The 19,868-nt window shown below is 45.4% G+C and overlaps 1 protein-coding gene across 7 annotated transcripts in view; it reads right to left on the reverse strand.

The window, feature by feature from the left end:
* Mcc (MCC regulator of Wnt signaling pathway) overlaps window positions 1-19,868 on the reverse strand; it is a 326,031-nt gene that overhangs the window by 52,633 nt on the left and 253,530 nt on the right. For all 7 annotated transcript variants that reach the window (XM_042263722.2, XM_006977669.4, XM_076555203.1 and 4 more), the window contains 2 exons: window positions 12,841-13,004; window positions 10,358-10,564 (listed from right to left, as the gene is read on the reverse strand). In XM_042263722.2, coding sequence (XP_042119656.2) covers window positions 10,358-10,564; window positions 12,841-13,004 — 371 coding nt within the window. The remainder of the gene's footprint in view (window positions 1-10,357; window positions 10,565-12,840; window positions 13,005-19,868) is intronic.

Here is a 19,868-nt window from a genome sequence, read left to right on the forward strand (position 1 = left end):
CGGAAGGCTACCCAACAAACCAAATTAGCTTATGCAAGGACTAGGTGGCAGGCAGCCAGCTATCAGAGATCTCCTATTCACTTCTCCTATGGGAAAGGGTTGGGTCAAGGGTCCCTGATTTGGAAGTCAAAAGTGACTTCCAAAATCTACCTAATACCTGTCAATGTGACTTTATTTCAGAACATCCTTTGTAGACTGAATGGCACTATGGATCCCTGAGTTCAGCCTGGACTTAGCTTAGGTGGGCTCCCCACAATGACCTGCATCTTAAAAGAGAACAAACAGGGGGCTGAGGCAGAGACATGAGACCCAGTGAAGGCCATGTGGAGGGAGACGAACACAGAGAATGGCTGCTAGTCAAGAGCCTCGGGCTTCAGGAGTTCAAAGAGGCAATGAAGGCAGCTCCTTTCCAGCTGGAGAGGGTGTGGCCCTGCTGCCCACATCTTGATTTGGAACTTTGGAACCTTGGAAATATTAAGTATAACTTTTTTCGGGGCTGGAGAGATGGCTCTGAGGTTAAGAGCACTGGCTGTTCTTCCAGGAGACCCGGATTCAATTCCCAGAAACCACACGGCAGCTTACAACTGTCTGTAACTCCATTTCCAGTAGATCTGACATTCTCATACATGCCAGCAAACTACAAATGAACCTAAAATAAAAATATATAAATCTTTTTTCAAGACACTATATTTGTAGTGATTAACTGATAAACCAATCTTCTATTGAAGCTGTTTTTATTAAAGGAAAAACGTTATTTTTTTCCCTACAAAACATAGGATTTTTTTTTTAATTGGGACAGCCAAAAATCAAAGGGTATCTGATGGGAAAACTGGCTTGTCTAGAAAAGCCACACATCACCCTGACAGCCCTTCTGACTTGGGTTCCTCAGCCCCAGGCTCTGACCCTGAGAGGCTATTTTCTTGATTCTCAAACTTAGTGTATAGCTAATACCCATGCAGATGTAGGGAAGTTGATTCTGCTTCAAACACCGGGACTCTGGTTCCAGTATGAAGGGGTGTTATCAGGGAGTATCATCAGCTGCAGAAGAGAAGGGCGTCTCTCCTTCACAGGGCAGGGTGGAAAAGACAGTGGACTCCTGCTGCTTCCTGGTTCATGTTTAAGGGTTTGGGCTTGTTTTGTGCTGACTACATTGACAGAAGAGAAAGGACCGGAGCAAGGGGGAGGAAGACAGGAACTCTGCTGAAGGGGCAGATGGAAGCAATGGGGTTTCAAATAGTGGGGAGGGAACAGAGATGCTTATAGGGGCTCTTGCAACCACCCAGATGCATGGGATTTTGGTCCCGTCACACATGGAGACTCTGATGGAGTGTGAAGGTGAGAGACTATCTTCAGACAGAATTTCCCGTAGTGACAGCGGTATTCCGTAGCAGCCATGTCTACCACGGTAGCATCAGATTGCACAGGGTTACCCTGAAAGCACTTGTAGTGTGCCTCGTTTACCCAAGGGGATGAATTTTAAATTGTGTTTGATTGGAATTCGTTTCAATTCAAACTGGAATGGTTGTATGTGGCTAGTTGTTACTGTTCTGGTCAGAACAGCTGTATAAACAGTCAAGGGAATTAAACAGCTGTCCACACTTGAAGCTGGGTGACATCATAGATCATGGTATTTCTCAGTGCAGTGGACACACAAACACATACACACACACACAGCCCCTTCCCACCCCCATACCCCACACCCCCGCCACTCCCAGAGAGAACAGCCAGGGCTCTGGAGGGAGACCCTGTCTTAAATAAGTAAATAAAATTAAGTAATCAAACTGAAGGAAGCTGATCAGAGATAAAAGCATACAGTGAAGAATTCTGGGTGTGGCTAAGGCCTAGGGAGGAGGAGGGGTAGACAGCGGCCATCTAGAGAGGACATGGGCAAAGGGTCAGAAGAGGACCGGCAGCAGAGCGTCTGTTGGGGACAGGAAAAGAGGGCATGAGCAGGCAGAAAAAAGGGGGTGGGGCTGGGAGCCTGCAAAACTCTCACCTCCCGGTGCCTTTTCTCTGCTAGGTACAGTAGAGGCAATTAACAGATGTTAGACATGAAGAAGGAGTGTGACCTAGGATAATGAAGTAAGGAAAGATGTGGGGCGGGCAAGCTTACACAGCAACACCACGGCTCAGCTGAGCTTCCTTCCATTCCAGTCAAGACTGGGAAGATGTTTTCGTCTAACTCTAAAGTAATAGAAAAGGATAGAAAAGACACGAGTGTGCACGGGGCATTCATAGAAACAAGAGTGGGGTATATTTTTATAAAGACCAAGTAGCAGGAAGGCGAACCCCCACTGAAAGAAGAAACAGAGCGTTCTGTGGTGGATCTGAAGGGAGGTGGCAGTATCTCCACAAGATGGGCAGTGGGGATTGGATCCAGGTTGACAGATCCCCCCAAGGACAAATGTGAGGACCAGGGCCGAAAGCAGCTGCTCAAAGGTTGCTGCTCCAGTAATTGCACCCAGAGCAACTGAAAACTTCAGCATTAGATGGCCTTGGCTAAAGCCAACAGACAGACACCCCTATTAACAATGCATGGAAATGCTGGATGGAAAAGGTACCACCGTGAGAGAGAAACTCATTGCCAAGGTTAAAGGAAAGACAGTCAAGTCTCCAGGTGGCTGACACAAGCACTGACATTACAGAGGATGGGAAGGAGGGGACATGCAGGAGGGCAAGAGACAGGGAGTAGGCTCTTGGGCTGAACAGTTCTGTGCCCAACAAAGTCTGAAGGTTTCCTACTACATCTGTCTGTGAAAAGTGAACAGAACAAGCTGCTCTGCAAGCCCAAAGAATCTCTCTGGAGCTATGAAGAAGGGGCAACTATAAAAAATAAAAGTCCCAGGCTAGGTGTGGTAGCACATGTCTATAATCCCAGCATTAAGATTGTGGAAGGACTGTATGTTCAAGCTGACCTCAGTCTACACAGTGAGGCCCTATCACGAAATCAGTAAGTCCAAACCACCAAAGATGTGGTATATTTGGGTTTCAAATACATGTGTTTCAAATCCTGTATACTGCAGGACCTCAAACACATTACTATCTAACACTGGTGTGTATCACTAAGCCTCCTCCTACCTTAGAGGACACCAAACTTGAAACTCACCCAATCTAGTGTCACTAGACATCAGAAGACTGGAGCTTGTGACCAGGAAGCTGCCAGATGTGGAGTAACAGTTGTAGAGAGAAAGGAGGGAATGAGAGAGGCAAACAACTAACCCAGAAGAATCTGCCCCAGATAAAAAGATGAGCGCAGACTATATCACAAGAGCTGTATCCAGGATTCCTAAAAGAATAAAGGGAGGAGTTTTTATAAAGAGGAAGAAGTAATGCCCAAAAAAGGGGGTCGAAGGTTGAGACTTATTTTTGTATTTTCTGTTTTCCTGTACTCAAATCTCAGTATGTCGCCCACACTGGTCTCAAGTCTGAAAGTCTGCTTCATGAACCCTGGGATGACAGGTGTGGACTACGACACCAAGGCTGCTATCAAATTTGAAAAGACTTTCCCTTATGAAGGACCCAAGGACAAAGTATGGGTCTGTTGCATTCACTACTGAAGTCCAAATACAGCTAGAAACTTGTCCCTATAAAATCTAATACCTGGAAGACTGTAGTCCACATCCTCATCCCCAGCACCTGTACATAGCAAACAGAAGTTGAGATAAGAGGTCATCCTCAGTCATCTGGGTCATGGGAGAAAGGAAACAGAACTGTCAGGTAGAGCCTGGAAGCTGGAGGGAGAGGTAAGGCTACAGAGGGTAGGTGTCCCTGGCTGCTGTGTAGGCAGGGGATTCACTTTTCCCTCAAGTTTCCAGATGTCTACAGTCTTGCTGACATCTGGATGTTAGCAAAAGTGACACATTTTAGAATTCTGACTGTCAGAGCTGAATGTTAATAAATTTGAGGTGTGGGAATGTTTTGCTTTGTTGAGACAGGGTCTTGTTGTATAGCTCTGGCTAGCCTGGAACTAACTAGACCAGGCTAGCCTCAAATTCACAGAGATCAGCCTGCCTCTGCATCTCAATTACTAAAATCAAAGACATGGGGTACCATGCCAACTGAATCACTAAGTTGATGATAAATTGCTACATCATCCATAGGGAATGATATAAATATTGACACTAAGCAACACTCAGATATTAAAAAAAAAAAGTCGATCTCTCAGAAGTTGAGAGTAGAATGAAAGTCGTCATTCTGCTGGAGGTTAGTGGGGTGGGAGTGACAGAGATCATTTGATCAGCTTTAGTTAGGGAAAAGAATCTCTGTACTGCATGGAAGGTGATTGTCTTAGTTACTTTTGTACTTCTGTGATAAGATACCTTGACCAATAAAATATATAAAAGAAAGTGTTTAATTTGGCATTTGCAGTTTCAGAGAGTTAGAGCCCATGATAGCAGATCAAAGTCATGGCAGCAGGAACAGCTGAGATCTCACATCTTGATTTACAAGGGGGTGAAAGAGGGAAGGAGAGGAGAGAGGAGAGGAGAGGAGAAGAGAGGAGAGGAGAGGAGAGGAGAGGAGAGGAGAGGAGAGGAGAGGAGAGGAGAGGAGAGGAGAGGAGAGGAGAGGAGAGGAGAGGAGAGGAGGGGAGAGGAGAGGAGAGGGAGACTGGGAATGGTGAGTTTCTTAATAACCTTGAAGCCCAGCCCAGTAACATGCCTCCTTCAATGAGGCCATACCTCCCAATCCTTACCAAATGGTTCCACCAACTGAGAGCCATGTGTTCAAAGGTATGAACCTATGGGGGCCATTCTCATTCAAGCCACCACACAGGTAATGATTATGCTTTCAAAAAGCTTGAAAGAAGGCTTTTAATTTTTCATTATAAAATTAAAAAGAAACATCTCGGAGCAGACATTTATGTCTAACCTGATTTTATATTACTCAGTGTATATACACTGAAACACCATATTACCATAAATACATTTTGAGTATTTTTTTTTAAAGATTTATTTATTTATTATGTATACAGAAGAGGGCACCAGATCTCATTACAGATGGTTGTGAGCCACCATGTGGTTGCTGGGAATTGAACTCAGGACCTCTGGAAGAGCAGTTGGTGCTCTTAACCTCTGAGCCATCTCTCCAGCCCCATTTTGAATATTTTAATACATCAAAAATTTGAGTAATCATAAAAAAGTATGTTTAAAAGTTGGGCTGGAGATGGTTCAAGTACTAATCACACAAGCAAGAGCATAGGAGTTGGATGCCTATAACCCACTAGATTCAGGGTGGATATGGTGACCCGCCTGTAACTACAGCTCTGCAAGGCCCAGACAAAGGGCCCCAGAGCAAGGTGGCTTGCAAGACCATCATATAGACAAGCTCTGGCTTTGACTGAGTAAGGGTGATTAAAGATGACTCCTGATATCAACCTCAGGCCTCCACAGTATACACACATGTTCTCTTTTTCTCACTCATGTTTAGGGTAATCTATCCCCATGTACAAAGCTGCCTTCTTTCAGCCCAAGAGGTTCCATTTCTCAGAAAACCAGTCTCTTGGTGGAGATTTTTAGAAGACTCTTCATGGGGCCTTCAAATGAGAAATGAGAATCCAAGTGTAGAAATACAGGTTTATTCTTAGGAAGCTAACATATAGAGTGTTTTAGGCAAGTGCTACGTTATCACCAAGAGCAATCTGAGGTGGTTGGAGCAGACCACAAAAGAGGAAAAGAAAACATCGACCTTTGTTGTTCTTTGGCCCAGGAAAGTAGCCAGATCTGGCTGTCAAGTGGCTACACGGGAGAGAAGTTGGGTGCTCTGGCTGCCCTCCCGCTTTCTTCCCAGATTTCTAATACTCGGACAGCCATTTCCTTTATAGTCAAGAGTTAGCCCTGAACGATCTCACAGATAGAGCGAGGGCAGGGATGGAGGGTCAAACACAAGTGTGACAACCAGAGGCATGACCTCAGGGTCTCCTCAGCACAAAGTGTGAGCACAACCTTGCTCGGGGACCTTGGAAGCACTCCCAAAGAGGTGGCAGAACCAGGGCTCTGAGCAGCTTCTGCCCGAGGTCCCACAGAAAGCTTCCCCATCATTCGGCAGGAAGGGAGTGTGGGTGTGCAACATCAGCTGTGTTCCGCTGGGCTTGCATCACCTGGAGTAACACCCACCAAGAGCTTTCTCCTGAGATCAATTTGTTTTCACATAGGGCTGTCATAGGATGCCAGAAGAGGAGATTGGTTGAGACCTGGGGAAACTGAGAGCCATGTCACTATTAACAGAATAGTTACTAACTGCCAGTCTGCGTGGGAGGAAGGAACAGGATGAAGAAGAGGGTGGAGAGAGGATACAAGAAAGCAGCTTGAGGAAGAAATCAGTGAAGAGTACATCCTGAAATGAGACTGCCAGAGCCTAAATTGTGGGGCTATTAGTTAACATCAACTATGGTGCTGACCAGAGAGTCCAAGCACAATGCGGACCCCCATGGAGAGGGAGGTGGAACTCACTTCAAGACACATGGAAAAAAACAGGTAGAATGCAGGATGTAAGGAAGAAATTGTTACCATCACCTTATGCTGTGGATATGCACAACTTTCTAAAGAATAGAAGGCTTCCAAAGGGACTGCTCTGGTCTATTTGTTTCAAGTCTACTTGATTCAACAGGGCATGGATTCGCTGCCTTTGTGGTCCCAGAATACCTGTGCTGCCAAACAGCCTGGGGAAGGAGTTGATCATTTTGGCGGCATGGCAGGTGACCTAAGCAATTGAGGTCAAAAGGGCAAATAGTGTGGAGAAACTTGCTAGCACATTTCTCTTTGGAGTGTACTTCTGGGCCCATTGTCCTTACCCACCAACCTATAATACTGCAACAACTCTCTAGTCCCTGAAGCCAGGAATTGTCTCCAGTGCATCACTGTGATCCCTACCTGGCCAGATAAGACTAAGCATTTATGAAGAGCACAGAAGAATGAATGAACAAGTGTTTCCTTTCTTGAGTCATTGATTCTACTTTGCTGAGCTTGAACCACTTTTGTAAGTATAAGGAAAGAAGTGATCATATTACAGACTACTCAGAAACAAATGATTATCTCATGCAATAATGAACAGAGACCAATCATGATATTTGCCTGCTGTTCTTAGTTACTGCTCTGCCAAGCAGCCCAATTTGTTAACTGCCTGCATTAAAGATCTAATTTAATTAAATCTTGAACAAGGCTCAGAAGACCTATGGAGAGCACTTGCCTTAATTGCAGGCAGGGGGCAAGCACCCATTTTATTGATCTAGTCCAAGTCGAAGCAATGAAGATGGGCAAAGGGAGAAGATGTGGCCCCAGTTGCTTTTCAGGCAACATGGATGAATTTGTGGCCCAGAGCTGTGACAGAGACAGAAAGGCAAAACAGCCACACACTATGCGGACTCCGAGACCAAAATGAAGCTGAGCGTTCTTCACTCTCCAAGACTGCAGATCAGGCAAACATTAGACCACAGAGAGAGATCCCTTTTCTCGGAAATGACATATGCTGGGTAGTGTGGGGTGGAAAGCTTCCAGTATTTAAAGTCTAAGAAAACTGGCATTCAAACACATTTAGAAAAATCTTTAAGATTCACAACTGTCGCCGGGCGTGGTGGCGCACGCCTTTAATCCCAGCACTCGGGAGGCAGAGGCGGGCGGATCTCTGTGAGTTCGAGGCCAGCCTGGGCTACCAAGTGAGCTCCAGGAAAGGCGCAAAGCTACACAGAGAAACCCTGTCTCGGAAAAAACCAAAAAAAAAAAAAAAAAAAAAAAAAAAAAAAAAAAAAAAAAAAAGATTCACAACTGTCTAGAAATGAAAAGAAGTTAATCCAGCTCTGGGGTAACTATACAAATTCCAGAGGATTTTTGAAGAAATAATGCACATTCCTTCAAATTTTGCTATTTGAAGATAAATGAGGTGCACATTACATAAATTTATATTAACTGTAACAGTGGCACAAACAGATGGGTAAAAATGATACCTATTTTGACTGACATGTGTATGAACTCACACGTGCATGTATTTATACTTAATTGCTCATTGTCCAGATTAGAGATACTCAAATACCTAAGGATCCTTATGGATAAAAAGAAGATATAAGGGTAAATCTTCCATATTACTCAAATTTTGATTTTATTCAAAACAACTACACTCATTTGTGAGCATTTACTACATGCTGAGCACAGTGTAAGTATTTCATGAGTATTATTTAATCATCCTGAACCAGGTATCATCATCAAATTCATGATGAAGGAAACAGGCCCAGAGAGGTCAGGTATCTTGCCAAAGACTCAGAGTACCTTTGCGGGTCAGACTGTGAGTCCAAGAAGTCTGGTTCTGGGGCTCTGGTATATGATGTCCCTCCAGAGTACGGGGCTCTTAATTCTGGCCTCTAGAGCTGGAAAAAAATGCTCAGGACGGAGGGGAGACTGACTTTTTTTCTTGCTAGTTACAACCAAGGGCGCTCTGTGCTTCACTAACCCATATTAGAGGGGAAAAAAATATTTTAAACAACAATATATGCAACATTGCCTTGCAAAATATGAGCCATCAGCATGCAAGATGCTGAGCACACACCTAATTAGACTATCAGTCACGAAGATCAGGAGTGTGACCCAGGAAATTACAGGTGGTGTAGGCCTCCCTGCTAAGTCAACATCATCACGATCCCCAGACACAGTCTTGCTGACTGGGAGGTTTACAGCCCCCATGCGTGTGCCCATGGGGACTATCAGATACAGATGAGTTCTAGAAACATGCTTATGTGGGTTCAGAAAGATGTTGTCCAGACAGAGGCAGGAGAGTGGCTCTGTAATTATGACATTACCTACAATGGCTAACAGAGTTGACAACCTTCAAAACTAGTTATTTAATCCATATCTACACCCAATGAAAATTAAGAATACTTGTGTACAGAGTAAAAACAGAATGACTGAGACTAGAGAGATAGCTCAGCAGTTAACACTGGCTTACTGCTCTTCCAGAGGACGGGAGTTCAGCTCCCAGCACCCATGCTGGGCAGCTCACAACCACCCGTAATTCCAAGTCCAGGGGATCCAACCCCTCTGGCCAACACTACAGGCATCTGTAGTCTCTCAAGTGCAAATACTCATGTATGGGCACACAGACATATACATAATCAAAATAATAACAATAGATCTTTAAAAAACAAAATGATCCTGGATAGTGGTGCACAACTTTAACCCCAGGACTCAGGAGGCAGAGCCAGGTGGATGTCTTTGAGTTCGAGACCAGCCTGGTCTACAGAGCGAAATCCAGGACAGGTACCAAAGCTACACAGAGAAATCCTGTCTTGAAAAACCAAACCAAAACAACAACAAAGCAACCCCCCCCCAAAAAAAAACAAAAACAAAACCCTATCTCAAAAAACAGACAAACCAAAAATAAAAACAGAAAAAAAAGAACAATTTACACATGCCAACCTTATTGAAGAACAAGTTTCTTCCCAGGTTAAGGAGACACAGCAATGCTAATGGTCCACGAGCCTCCTTGATGCCTCTCATGCAACTCCAAGTGCCCAACACCAGCTAGAACATGGCTGAGGAGCAATATCCTATGCTACTTCAATTGAGACTGAGAGCCAAGGAAGCCTCATCATTCAAAGTGAAGTTTAGAAAGAGCCATTTCTGATGGAAGAATTTATCCTTCCATCCTGAGTCCAATCATAGTTCAAAGGCCTAGCCAGACAAAGAAGAACTTATAGACCCTGGCAGGTGGGCATCCATCTTTGGAAAAGTTAGTACAGATGCTTCGCTGTTGGAACACCAGCATCTTCAGTGACAGAAACATGTCCTGTCACTGTAGTTCTGAAACCAGTGCTGGTCCTTGTGGGGATACCTGCCACTCTCTTACATACTACGCCTGTACAAACCCACACATGTGCACACTACACAAATGCATGTGTATTCATATATATATATACATATATGCACACACAAGTACACAGACACCCATGTATGCATACAGTTATAATAGTCTAGAGAAGAAATTTTTATATTATTCAATATAAATGAGAGGAGAAAATGTGGAAAGAATTAGGAGGAAACGTCTGTTTTCCAATTATGAAAATATCATTAGACTGTCTTAACAGAACATTTTAATTGAACTAGAAGAACATCCCAATAGAGTAGACTGAGACTTGCTGCCCTGACATAATTTTACCATCTATGCAGATTTAGGATTCCTGAGAAGAGTGTTTTCAATAATCTTAGCTCTAACGTAAGGATCTGAACTACTTTCATGAATGACTTCAGAACTGGAAGGATCTGGCGATTCCCTAGGATTCCACACTCTGGAGTCTCTCCCTAGGATGTCCTTGGCTCTTCCCGCCCACCCCTCCCACCCCCAGGGCCTCAGGCAGGCCTGGCTGCATGCTCACCCTTCTCCGGAGCCTGTCCCGCTCCTCACGGATGGCATTCATAGTGGCCTTGGTCCGGTTCAGCTCCTCCTCTTTGCTGCACAGCATGGCGGTCAGGCTTTCATTCTCTTCCCGCAGTCCAGCCAACTCTTTCTCCCACCGAGACCGCTCCTCAGCCAGGTTGGGATAAAGGTCACGACCAAGAACTCCCTCAATCTCCTCAACTGTCTGAAAAACACGGTCACACATCAGAGCCATGCTAGCTCCCTTGAAAAAGGGGGACAGGAAGGAGCTTGTGAACCCAGGAGTGGGGTGGAGAGTCCTATGCACACAGTGACACCTCTTGGTCATTCTGTCCTCAGATTCAGATGAGGCTGTCACTTGCCTGCATCATAGTTTCTGCTCCTCAGCAGTCCCCAGAGCTAAGGACAACAGGGTCCCTTCTTGGTGCTGAGTCTGTGTGTGGCACCCACGCAATGTTTATTTCCTTTAGGAGCTCCAGAGCTGGTCAGTTTGCATCCAGGCAGCAGGCCAGTGAGTGATCCTGATAATGCCGTGACTAACACGAGGCTGCAGGATGCACACAGAGTCTAATTGTAAGTTTCCTAAATTACAGGCCTTCCGTGAGCCAGCTCAGCAATAAGGCAGGTCACATCACCATTTCACACTCTCGGTGTCACATGAAAATTCAGATGGTGTGAATGAGGTTCCGTCCCAAGATGGCAAAGACAAAAATAAAGCTTAGGTGACACAGGAAAGAGCGGGCCCTTAGTAGAGGCTCCCCAGACAGCAGGGATTCAGTTAGTTCACAGGATGGCTATGAACCAAGTAGAAGAACATCTTAATATTATTTGGAAAGTTCTTCAAAACTTTTCATCTTAAACACACAATTCAAGGATCAGGAAGATGCATACGATTATGAAGACTGTCCTCTGCTTGCTCTGATAGCCATTGGTCCATATTGTCCTTTAGAAAGAGCATAGGTCAGCTAGTGTTTAAGCAGAAGGGGACTTGCTGAGCCGAGAGATCACACAGGAATGAGAAACAGAAGAGTCTCAACACTAATGACAGCAGCAGGCCACTCACACCAGCTCCCTGAGGAAGACAGGCACCCAAGTCTTCTTGCCTCTGTCCCCATGTGGTACTTTTTGTTTTTGGTTTTTGGTTTCTCAAGACAGGGCTTCTCTGCATAGTTTTGGTGCTTGTCCTGGATTTTGCTCTGTAGACCAGGCTGACCTCGAACTCACAGAGATCCGCCTGCCTCTGCCTCCTGAGTGCTGGGATTAAAGGCGTGCACCACTGGTGCCCAGTCCCATGTGGTGCTTTGTCCTTCCTTTCAAACCCAGGACAGTCTGTTTGGCTCCGCTTTCACCATAGCTAATTGCGAGAAGTCCCTGCCCACCCTTGACGCTGAGGCCAGCGCTAGCTCCCAAGTCAGCCATACAATCAAATCTGGGGCTTGGGAGACTCTATTGAAAGAAGCACCTGTGAGTGACTGCTTCTCCTCACGCCAAGTCCTATGATCTCTCCATCTGCAACCGCGATGAAGAAAAATGGAAAGGCAGCTGTACTGGTAATGCACTTCATGATTCACCCACAGGCACTACCGCCCTCTTGGGAAATCCCAAATTCTTCCTGACAGAAACTTGGGACTCGACTCTCCCTTCATATGAGTTCCTGTAAGACTTGGAAGTGTGGGTTGGAAGGCCTAGGCCACTAAGCCATAATGAAGTAATGGAAAGACACCAAAGGCCCAGGATTAAGTAGGGCTTGACTTTCCCATTATTCGGAAAGAGGCGAGGCTGTGCACACGCTGCTGTGAATTCCTCTCACTCAGTCTTTTCTCAGAAGGAGAGGAAAACGTGAAAGGCGAGGTCAAGACCCAGATACACTGGTTGGGGATGAGGTGACTCAGCCAGACCCTTATCCCTCCCTCTTTGGACAGCACAGATGGAGTTCTCGCAAAGTTGGGTTCTAGAAACCTTAAATCTGTAAGAAAGCATCTAAAGTCAACTTGCAACATAAGAATACTATAGCAGCTGGGCGTGGTGGTGCCTACCTCTAATCCAACACTTGGGAGGCAGAGGCAGGTGGATTTCCATAAATTTAAGTCACCCTGGTCTGTGGTACTGGGCCAGTTAGGGCTACATAATGAGACCCTATCTCAAAAAGAAAAGAAAAAAAAATACTACAGTGGACCACACCAAAATGACATAGTTTAATGCTACTAATGTAATGGGTTCCAAGCAAATCATCCTTTTTAGTGCACAGCCCTAAAACATCATGCTCATGGTTGTTGATGTATCCTTCTCCCAAAATAACTTAGCCCAGCAAATATGTATAGGGCTCCTGCTTCTAGCTGATGGTTCAATATGTTTGTATGGCTTTCAGTGGCTAATAGGTATTCAAGAAAACCCACTGCCAAGAAAGGAGTCTGCCCCTCCCCTCCCCTCCCCTCCCCTCCCCTAACCTCAGAAAGCCAAGCGGAGGGGGAGGGGGCCCACCTTAATGGCCAAGTCACAGTGCTCGCTGGCTGTGGTGAGCTGTTCGATGTGCCTGTCCACCTCGGCCACCGAGAGGCTACAGCTGCTCTTCTTCCTGCCGCAGACCACACTCTCCAGCCCCGTCAGCACCCTCTGCAGTTCCGAGTTCAGGTCACTGCAGTTATCTGAGAGGGAATGAGGATAAAATCCTTTAAATAGGTAGACTGGCAACACACACGATGGAAGAACAATGGAGTATAGCATTCCCAAGGTCAACATCATCCAGTCTCATCACACCGGTTGCTACCTAAGGCTTACAGCCAATGCAGACCTTTTATTAAGGAGTTTTAGACTTTGGCCATTTCCTTTTCCTTTTTCTTCTTTTTCCAGAGCAACCCAAGGCCTTGCGCTTGCTTGGCAAGCGCTCTACCACTGAGCTGAATCCCCAACCCCAACTTTGGCCATTTTCTAGATACCTGCACCACCCAGAATTCTCTTGCCTTTCAGTCAAAGGCAACCAACCACATTGAGTTTTTCTAGTATGAGCAAAGCACCCCAGAAGAGACTTCAAACTCTCGTCAAACCCTCTTGTTCAGACCAATACCAATTCTAGAAGTTCAGCAAAGATCTCATAACTTCTTTGAACAACAACAAGAAAATATCAGAATGAGCATCATTGATAGATATTTAAAAAGCTAAGAAACTATTCCTGCCTTCAATAAGCTTCAAGTCTGCCCCTGCTCCTGCCACCATACACCAACTGATAATGTTCCACCTACACAATTTAATCCATTTCCTACACTGGGGGAATAACCAATTTGTAAAAAATTCCATAGTTCTCCATATAAATGTAAACAATTCCTATCATTTTAACAATCTAGGTTACTATTAAACTCCTGGATTCTAGGGTCTGGTCAGGTAAGGAAAATTAATTATATGCGTTAGATACATGTTATAAAATAGCTCTCATGTGAACAAAAATCTCTTTAAAAATCAGCAACCATTCTTCTCCCTGTTGTTCTGGAGACTTCAGTTATTGTAGCAAGTTCTGTGTGGAGGACACTACAGTCTCCTCAAGCAAATCCTTCTCTTCAATCCAGCCTGGGTCCTGCATGCAAGAAGCCGGTATCTTCCCAAATTTCCTCTGGTCACAGGTTCAATGCACTAACACAGACAACTGTTTTTGTTGCTAAGCTTTTGGAGGACATCAAGAAGATGCTCCACCTTATGGGAAGTAGATTTCTCAGGACTTTTTTTAAACTAACCTCATTTGGCTGCCCATATCTACTAGTCTCCTAAACCTAGAGAGCAATCCAGCAGGCGGCTTTTACTCGAACTGATGCGTGCATGGATTCCATCTTCTCCAAGTTGCCTCTTCCCATCTCTCCCACCTCTGTGAATGGAACCCGCCATGGAGCCAGTTACTCAAGTCGACTCTGAGGCCACCTTGATGCCCTTTGGTGTCACATCCTAAATCCAACCCACCTTCTATCTATAACCTCCATAACTCGTCCTCTAACACTCTCTGCTGACAGCGCTGTGCTCCAAACCACCATCACCTCTCACGTGTGTCGTTCTAATCACTCCACTCCTCGCGCTGTCGTTAAGGAGACTCTTGAAAGGCAGACTATGATACCTTCCTAGGCCAAACTGGCCAGTGGCTTCCCCTAGCCCTGACCACTAAACTAAGATCCAACTCCTTACCACGGCCGTTAAAAACTCCGCATATCGGAGACTCATGTCCTCAGCCCAGGCTGCACCATGGAATTCGTTGGGGGAGCATTTATAAAATGCCAATGCCAGGGCCCCACCCCGGACCAATTAAATCACAATCTCTGGGGGTGGGGCCTAGATACTGGAAATGTTTTCAGTTCCTCAGATGGTTCTAATGTGCAGGCTGGTGAGAATCACCAGCCTGGCCCTCTGCTCCTCTGTGATCCTCCTCCAATGCCTGGTGTTCCTTTTGCTCTTTCCTACTATAGGGCTTCTCCCTGTCACTAGAAGATGTCAAATTCTGATCTCTCTCGGATGTTCCTCTACCTAAGCTCCTTTCCACTTACCATGCAGCCTCCCCACCAAGATCCTCCTATCATGGGGATCCCATCTCTGCCCGGTCCCCATTCCACTGTCCTGTTGGGGTTGCAGCCAACATCACTATCTGATCTGACATGTAGGTTCATTATCTTTCCCTTCTAAAAACACACGCTTCTATGAAGGAAGGGACTTTGATCTTCCTCATCACTGCATCTCAAAATAGAACAGGGGAGGCAATCAGAAACAATTTTGAAAGAGTAAAAATCAGCACTAACTCCGTGGTTTGAGTCAGCAACACAGAGGAACCAGACTTTGTCAGCACTAGGACGCTTTACGTAGGCCTTCATGATGCACAGGGGATGCTGACAGCGGGGGAGGGGAGGGAGATACACATCACAGTGGTTCACCTGGACAGGAAGGACAGGGGCTTAGCACCAAATCGAAGCAAAGGGGTCCAAGTGTGGAGCAGCCGATTCTGTTGACACATGGTCCAGTCTCTGAATGACCATTCACGCTCAGGTGCAGGTTCCCTGGTATCCAGAGCTGGACGAACACACCTTCCCAGATCTGGACATGCTTATCAGTAGGACTAAGAAAAAAAAAGGAGCTTATCGTCAGCCACTCCACACTTAGCTCACCCAGGTCCACCTGACGGTGTGGCGAGTCACGCTGGATGTGTCAGCTGAACAGCTCTCAAGAGTACTCAGGTTCTCAAGGTGGCAGCTGGGCTTTGGGGAACCGCAGGGAGGGCAGGAACGAGGGTTGTGTCAGTATTTCTCATTCTGTTGTCGGACAGTGGCTGAGCCCTGACCACAGTCTGGAGGCACAGTTCCTCCATGAACGAGAAACTGTTCTCAATTCTGATAGGCTCACAAATGCGCGATGGCCACACTAAAGTCCTCCTCTCGGGGACTCGCCACTAGCCTGGCAATGTTCTCCCTAAAGAGCACAGTGTCACACGGGACTGTCAGAAGAACGATGGAAGAGGGACATTTAGGTGGGCATATAGAGCCTGATACACTGGTGTGTACTGGAGAGCCCAGCCCGGGAGAGAGAGCCATAGGAGGTCTCCTTCAGCTGTGTCGTGTGTTTGAGGCAGTCTAGAGTACATGAGACCCAACATTCGAATAAATAAATATACTCAAATTAGTCTGTGTCCCTCTGTTCTAAAAGGAGAGCTACAACTGTTTTGGATTTTTTGATTTGTTTGTTCATTTGGTCTTAGGAAGGCAAGTGTGTAGCTGCTAGGTGATGAGTCCTCCACCCCAGTCTGTTATTGATATGTACTCCACTGATTATCTACTGACGTGCCACTGAACTCTGCCATTGAGCTCCATTTGGCGATGAAGGGACGACAAGGTGGTCAGGCTACCACGAACAGATAGGGATGTTGGGGTGAGGCGCTGTCGCCAAGCATCTGTCCTTCACCACCATTCATTTATCAGTACTGCTCTAGACAGGGCAGGTGGGAGCTGGTCGCATATTCTTCCAAACATTAACCTATCATAATTACAAACTTCTTTATTTGGTACAATCCCACCCCAGCCAGAAACTGGACCTTTGATACCAAAGGCTGAGGTAGCTGGTACTGCATGAAAAGTTAACAGCTGTAACAGTAAGGTGTTTCAGACAGAGCAGAAGGTCCTTCAGTGAGATAGCATTCACAATAAAACAGAAGAAAAGTGAGCACTCCTCACAGTTCAACAAGATATATGACACTCACATCTTCAGTGAGGTAGGCAAGAGGCCTCCCTCAAAGGACCCATCTAGGCTTGAGGACTTTAGTTCACTCACCCAAGGTATATGGGGTTGGTAGGAGAGCAAGAACCATGACAGAAGCTTTCTATGGTCAGGGCCATGTCACCAACTACTGCAACCAGAATAGGCATCTATGGGCATACAACCACAAGCCTGTACACTGACTTCCTAGTTACAGCCAGAAGCGTCAACAGAGGGCAAATGAATGGGACTATTAACTATGAAAGGACTCTGAGAAAGTAAAGGGTCTGTATGCTAATTCCAGGACTAGAATGTGAATAGACTTTGAAAACATTATGTCACATGGAATAGGACAGGGGCAATGATTCTACTTTTGTGAGATATTTAGAAGAAGCAAATGCATAGAGACAGAGAGCAGAATAGAGCCTGGGAAGGATATATTGAGCAGTTACTGTTTGGTGTGTGCAGGATTTAGGAATACAAAGGATAGTGGTGATGGTCATCAGACTATGGATGCACTTACAACCCCTGAACTGTTCACTTAAAAATGTTTACCATGCTATATATTATCACACACACACACACACACACACACACACACACACACATACATATCCACAACAAAAATAATAAACATCTATCAGTACATAAACTGGGAACACAAAAGCTAACAAGCGTGCAGGAAATAGAAAACATCACCTTCAAGTTTATGCTTGGTTCATTAAAAACATCTGGGGTGGTGTGGAGGAACAAGAGAAATAGATACAGGAAACCTCAGTACCTGCTGAGAGTTACTGACTTGTTAATACTCCAGGCCACACGTAAGGTACCCCCAGCGAAGGGCAGCATGGAGGGGACTTCAGTCATGCTAAGCTTCCTTCTACAGAGAAGGTGAGGTGATGGCCCTGCCCTGCCTCTGTGAGACGGGAGGCCCTCTGTATCGAACACACATTCTTCCACACAGCTTATTTATACCATTCCTTAAAGGAAACAAAGAAACTCGAGGTAGCTTTTGACAAGTCACGACATCTAACAGCGGAGGGCAGGCAGCGGGAACAGGGCAGACTCTGGAGGCGAATCCAGAAGAGCACAGCTTCAGGGGATGGTTTTGTCTGTTCAGCCCTGGGCTTTCTGGCTGCCAGAGAAAGAGTGAATTAGCTCCTGTCAGCAGGGAGGAAGCATTCCAGTTTCACAAGAGAAACGACGCGTGTTAGGCTATAGAGCTGCAAGAACTCAGGCACATGGACTTCATACGTATCGTGATGTAAGGGGGCCATGTCTCCCAATCAGTGTCACACGCATGCAGGTCTCACCGCTTCTTTTTATGCTAACCTTCAGTGGGGAGAGTCTCAGGAGAGCTAAGCTCAGACAATCTCAGCGTTTGGCCCTCTGATACTTAATTTTTCTGTAACGGTGAAACAGAACATGAAAGAATAAATAGGGCTGACCCCTCTTTGGACTAGAGGGGGCCGCCCAGGCAGTAGCAGCCAACGATGTGTCTATATACCTGGCCAGCTTCGGTGTCTGGAACATTTCTTTTCTTTTTAAATTTGGAAGTGGGTTTTGATTCATTGTTACCATTCAAAGTTCACTATAATGTATACTTGTATTTATACAGTTTATACAATTTCTTCTTGGAATACCGGGTCTGTAACTGCCAGACCCGGCACAGCAGCCACCAGAGTGGTTAACCCCTCAGACCTGGTGCGTCCATGGCGCTGAGCGTGCATGGCTGCCCACCTCTGTCGGGGTCTGAAGCTCCTCCGATATTTTGCTATCTTATCTAAATGTAACTTTCCCTAGACAGATTCTGGTAGCAACTGGAGAACCAACAGTCAGGCTCCATTTTCCTGAGGATCTAGGGTAGGTGTTTTCAACCTGTGGGTCCTGATCCTTTAGGTGTCCAAATGGCCCTTTCATAGGGGTCGCCTAAGACCATCAGAAAACACATATATTTACATTATGGTTCATAACAGTAGCAACATTACAGTTATGAAATGGCAACAAAAATAATTTTATGGTTGAGAATCATCACAACATGAGGAGTTGATTAAAAGTCGAGTATCAGGAAGGCTGAGCACCACTGATTTGGGGACTTAAGCTTGCTTTGTCACTGTTTAGCGAAGGGCCACATAGCTTGGAGATCTGACAAGAATGGAGGAGAACATCGGCCCTCACCGGTCTTCTCTCCTGGTTAGACACTTCCTACTGTGTGACTATGGCTTCTTTCTCTCTCAGAACCACTGGGAAAATCCTAACCCACATAAACGGGTTCAATGTTAAAAACACTTCCCTAGTCTTCCAGATTCCCAGTAGTCTTTCCTTTTCTAACATTAATCTTTTCCAAAACATGATTCTAGATCAAGAATGTATACGTGGCTGAGGTTCTATATTTGCCTCACAGTTAGTGTTCAGGTATTTATTTAGTTTAGAAGTACCTTGTTTCTCTTTCCTTTGGGTCTTTTATTAAAGCTTTGCCCTGAAATCCCATTTTCTAAGAGGCATCTGATGGAGGCATCCCATTTCCCATGATCCCCTGTGCCCTGGAAGCAGAGACAGCTGTCACTCAACAATGTGTTTCTATATGCTCACAATGCCGAGCACGGAGGAGGCAGTTGATAAACGGTGGATGGGGTCAAAGTGCAAAATAAATGAAAGACTTGTTTAAGGTCAAGTTTCAAAAATATAGAGTTTTTATCTTCTACTTGTTAATCAAATATCACCAAATTTAAGACCTACCAAGTGACCTATTACAAATGGAAAAAGGCCTTCAATTAGGATCTCTGAGGTGAAAGCTTCCAGTGAGGTAAGAGATATTAGCTATAGTGAACTTTAGTGGGTGCTGGGATGCTAGGCTAGAATAATATGGGGCCCCTTCTAAGAGTCAGCACGCATGTTGCCCACATCTCTGTACTGACTGGCTACACATCACGCCTGGTGTAGAGCAATTTAAGCACATGAAATGGGACTAGGAATACTGCTGAAAATGTGAAAGGACACAGGTTTAATCCTTAGCACTACACAAAACAAGACAGAACAAAAACAAACAAAGAAGGAAAAAAACCTAAAGGTTCTCTGAGCATCAATACAAACTTGGTGTGAAGAGGTGTGATGTTTCATTCTGGGGATGTGACAGTTTCAATCCTTCCACACATCCAAAGCCAAAGCCAAGAGGTGATGTTTCCTTGCTATTGGTCCACAGACAAAACATACAGCATTAAAAATGACAGAATAGACTTCCAAGTCTGAATGGCAAGGAGAAGTCTCGGAGAGGAAAGGAGAAGTGTCCCCAGATA

The sequence above is a fragment of the Peromyscus maniculatus genome, chromosome 19 (assembly GCF_049852395.1).
Source record: "Peromyscus maniculatus bairdii isolate BWxNUB_F1_BW_parent chromosome 19, HU_Pman_BW_mat_3.1, whole genome shotgun sequence".
Classification (NCBI taxonomy): domain Eukaryota; kingdom Metazoa; phylum Chordata; class Mammalia; order Rodentia; family Cricetidae; genus Peromyscus; species Peromyscus maniculatus.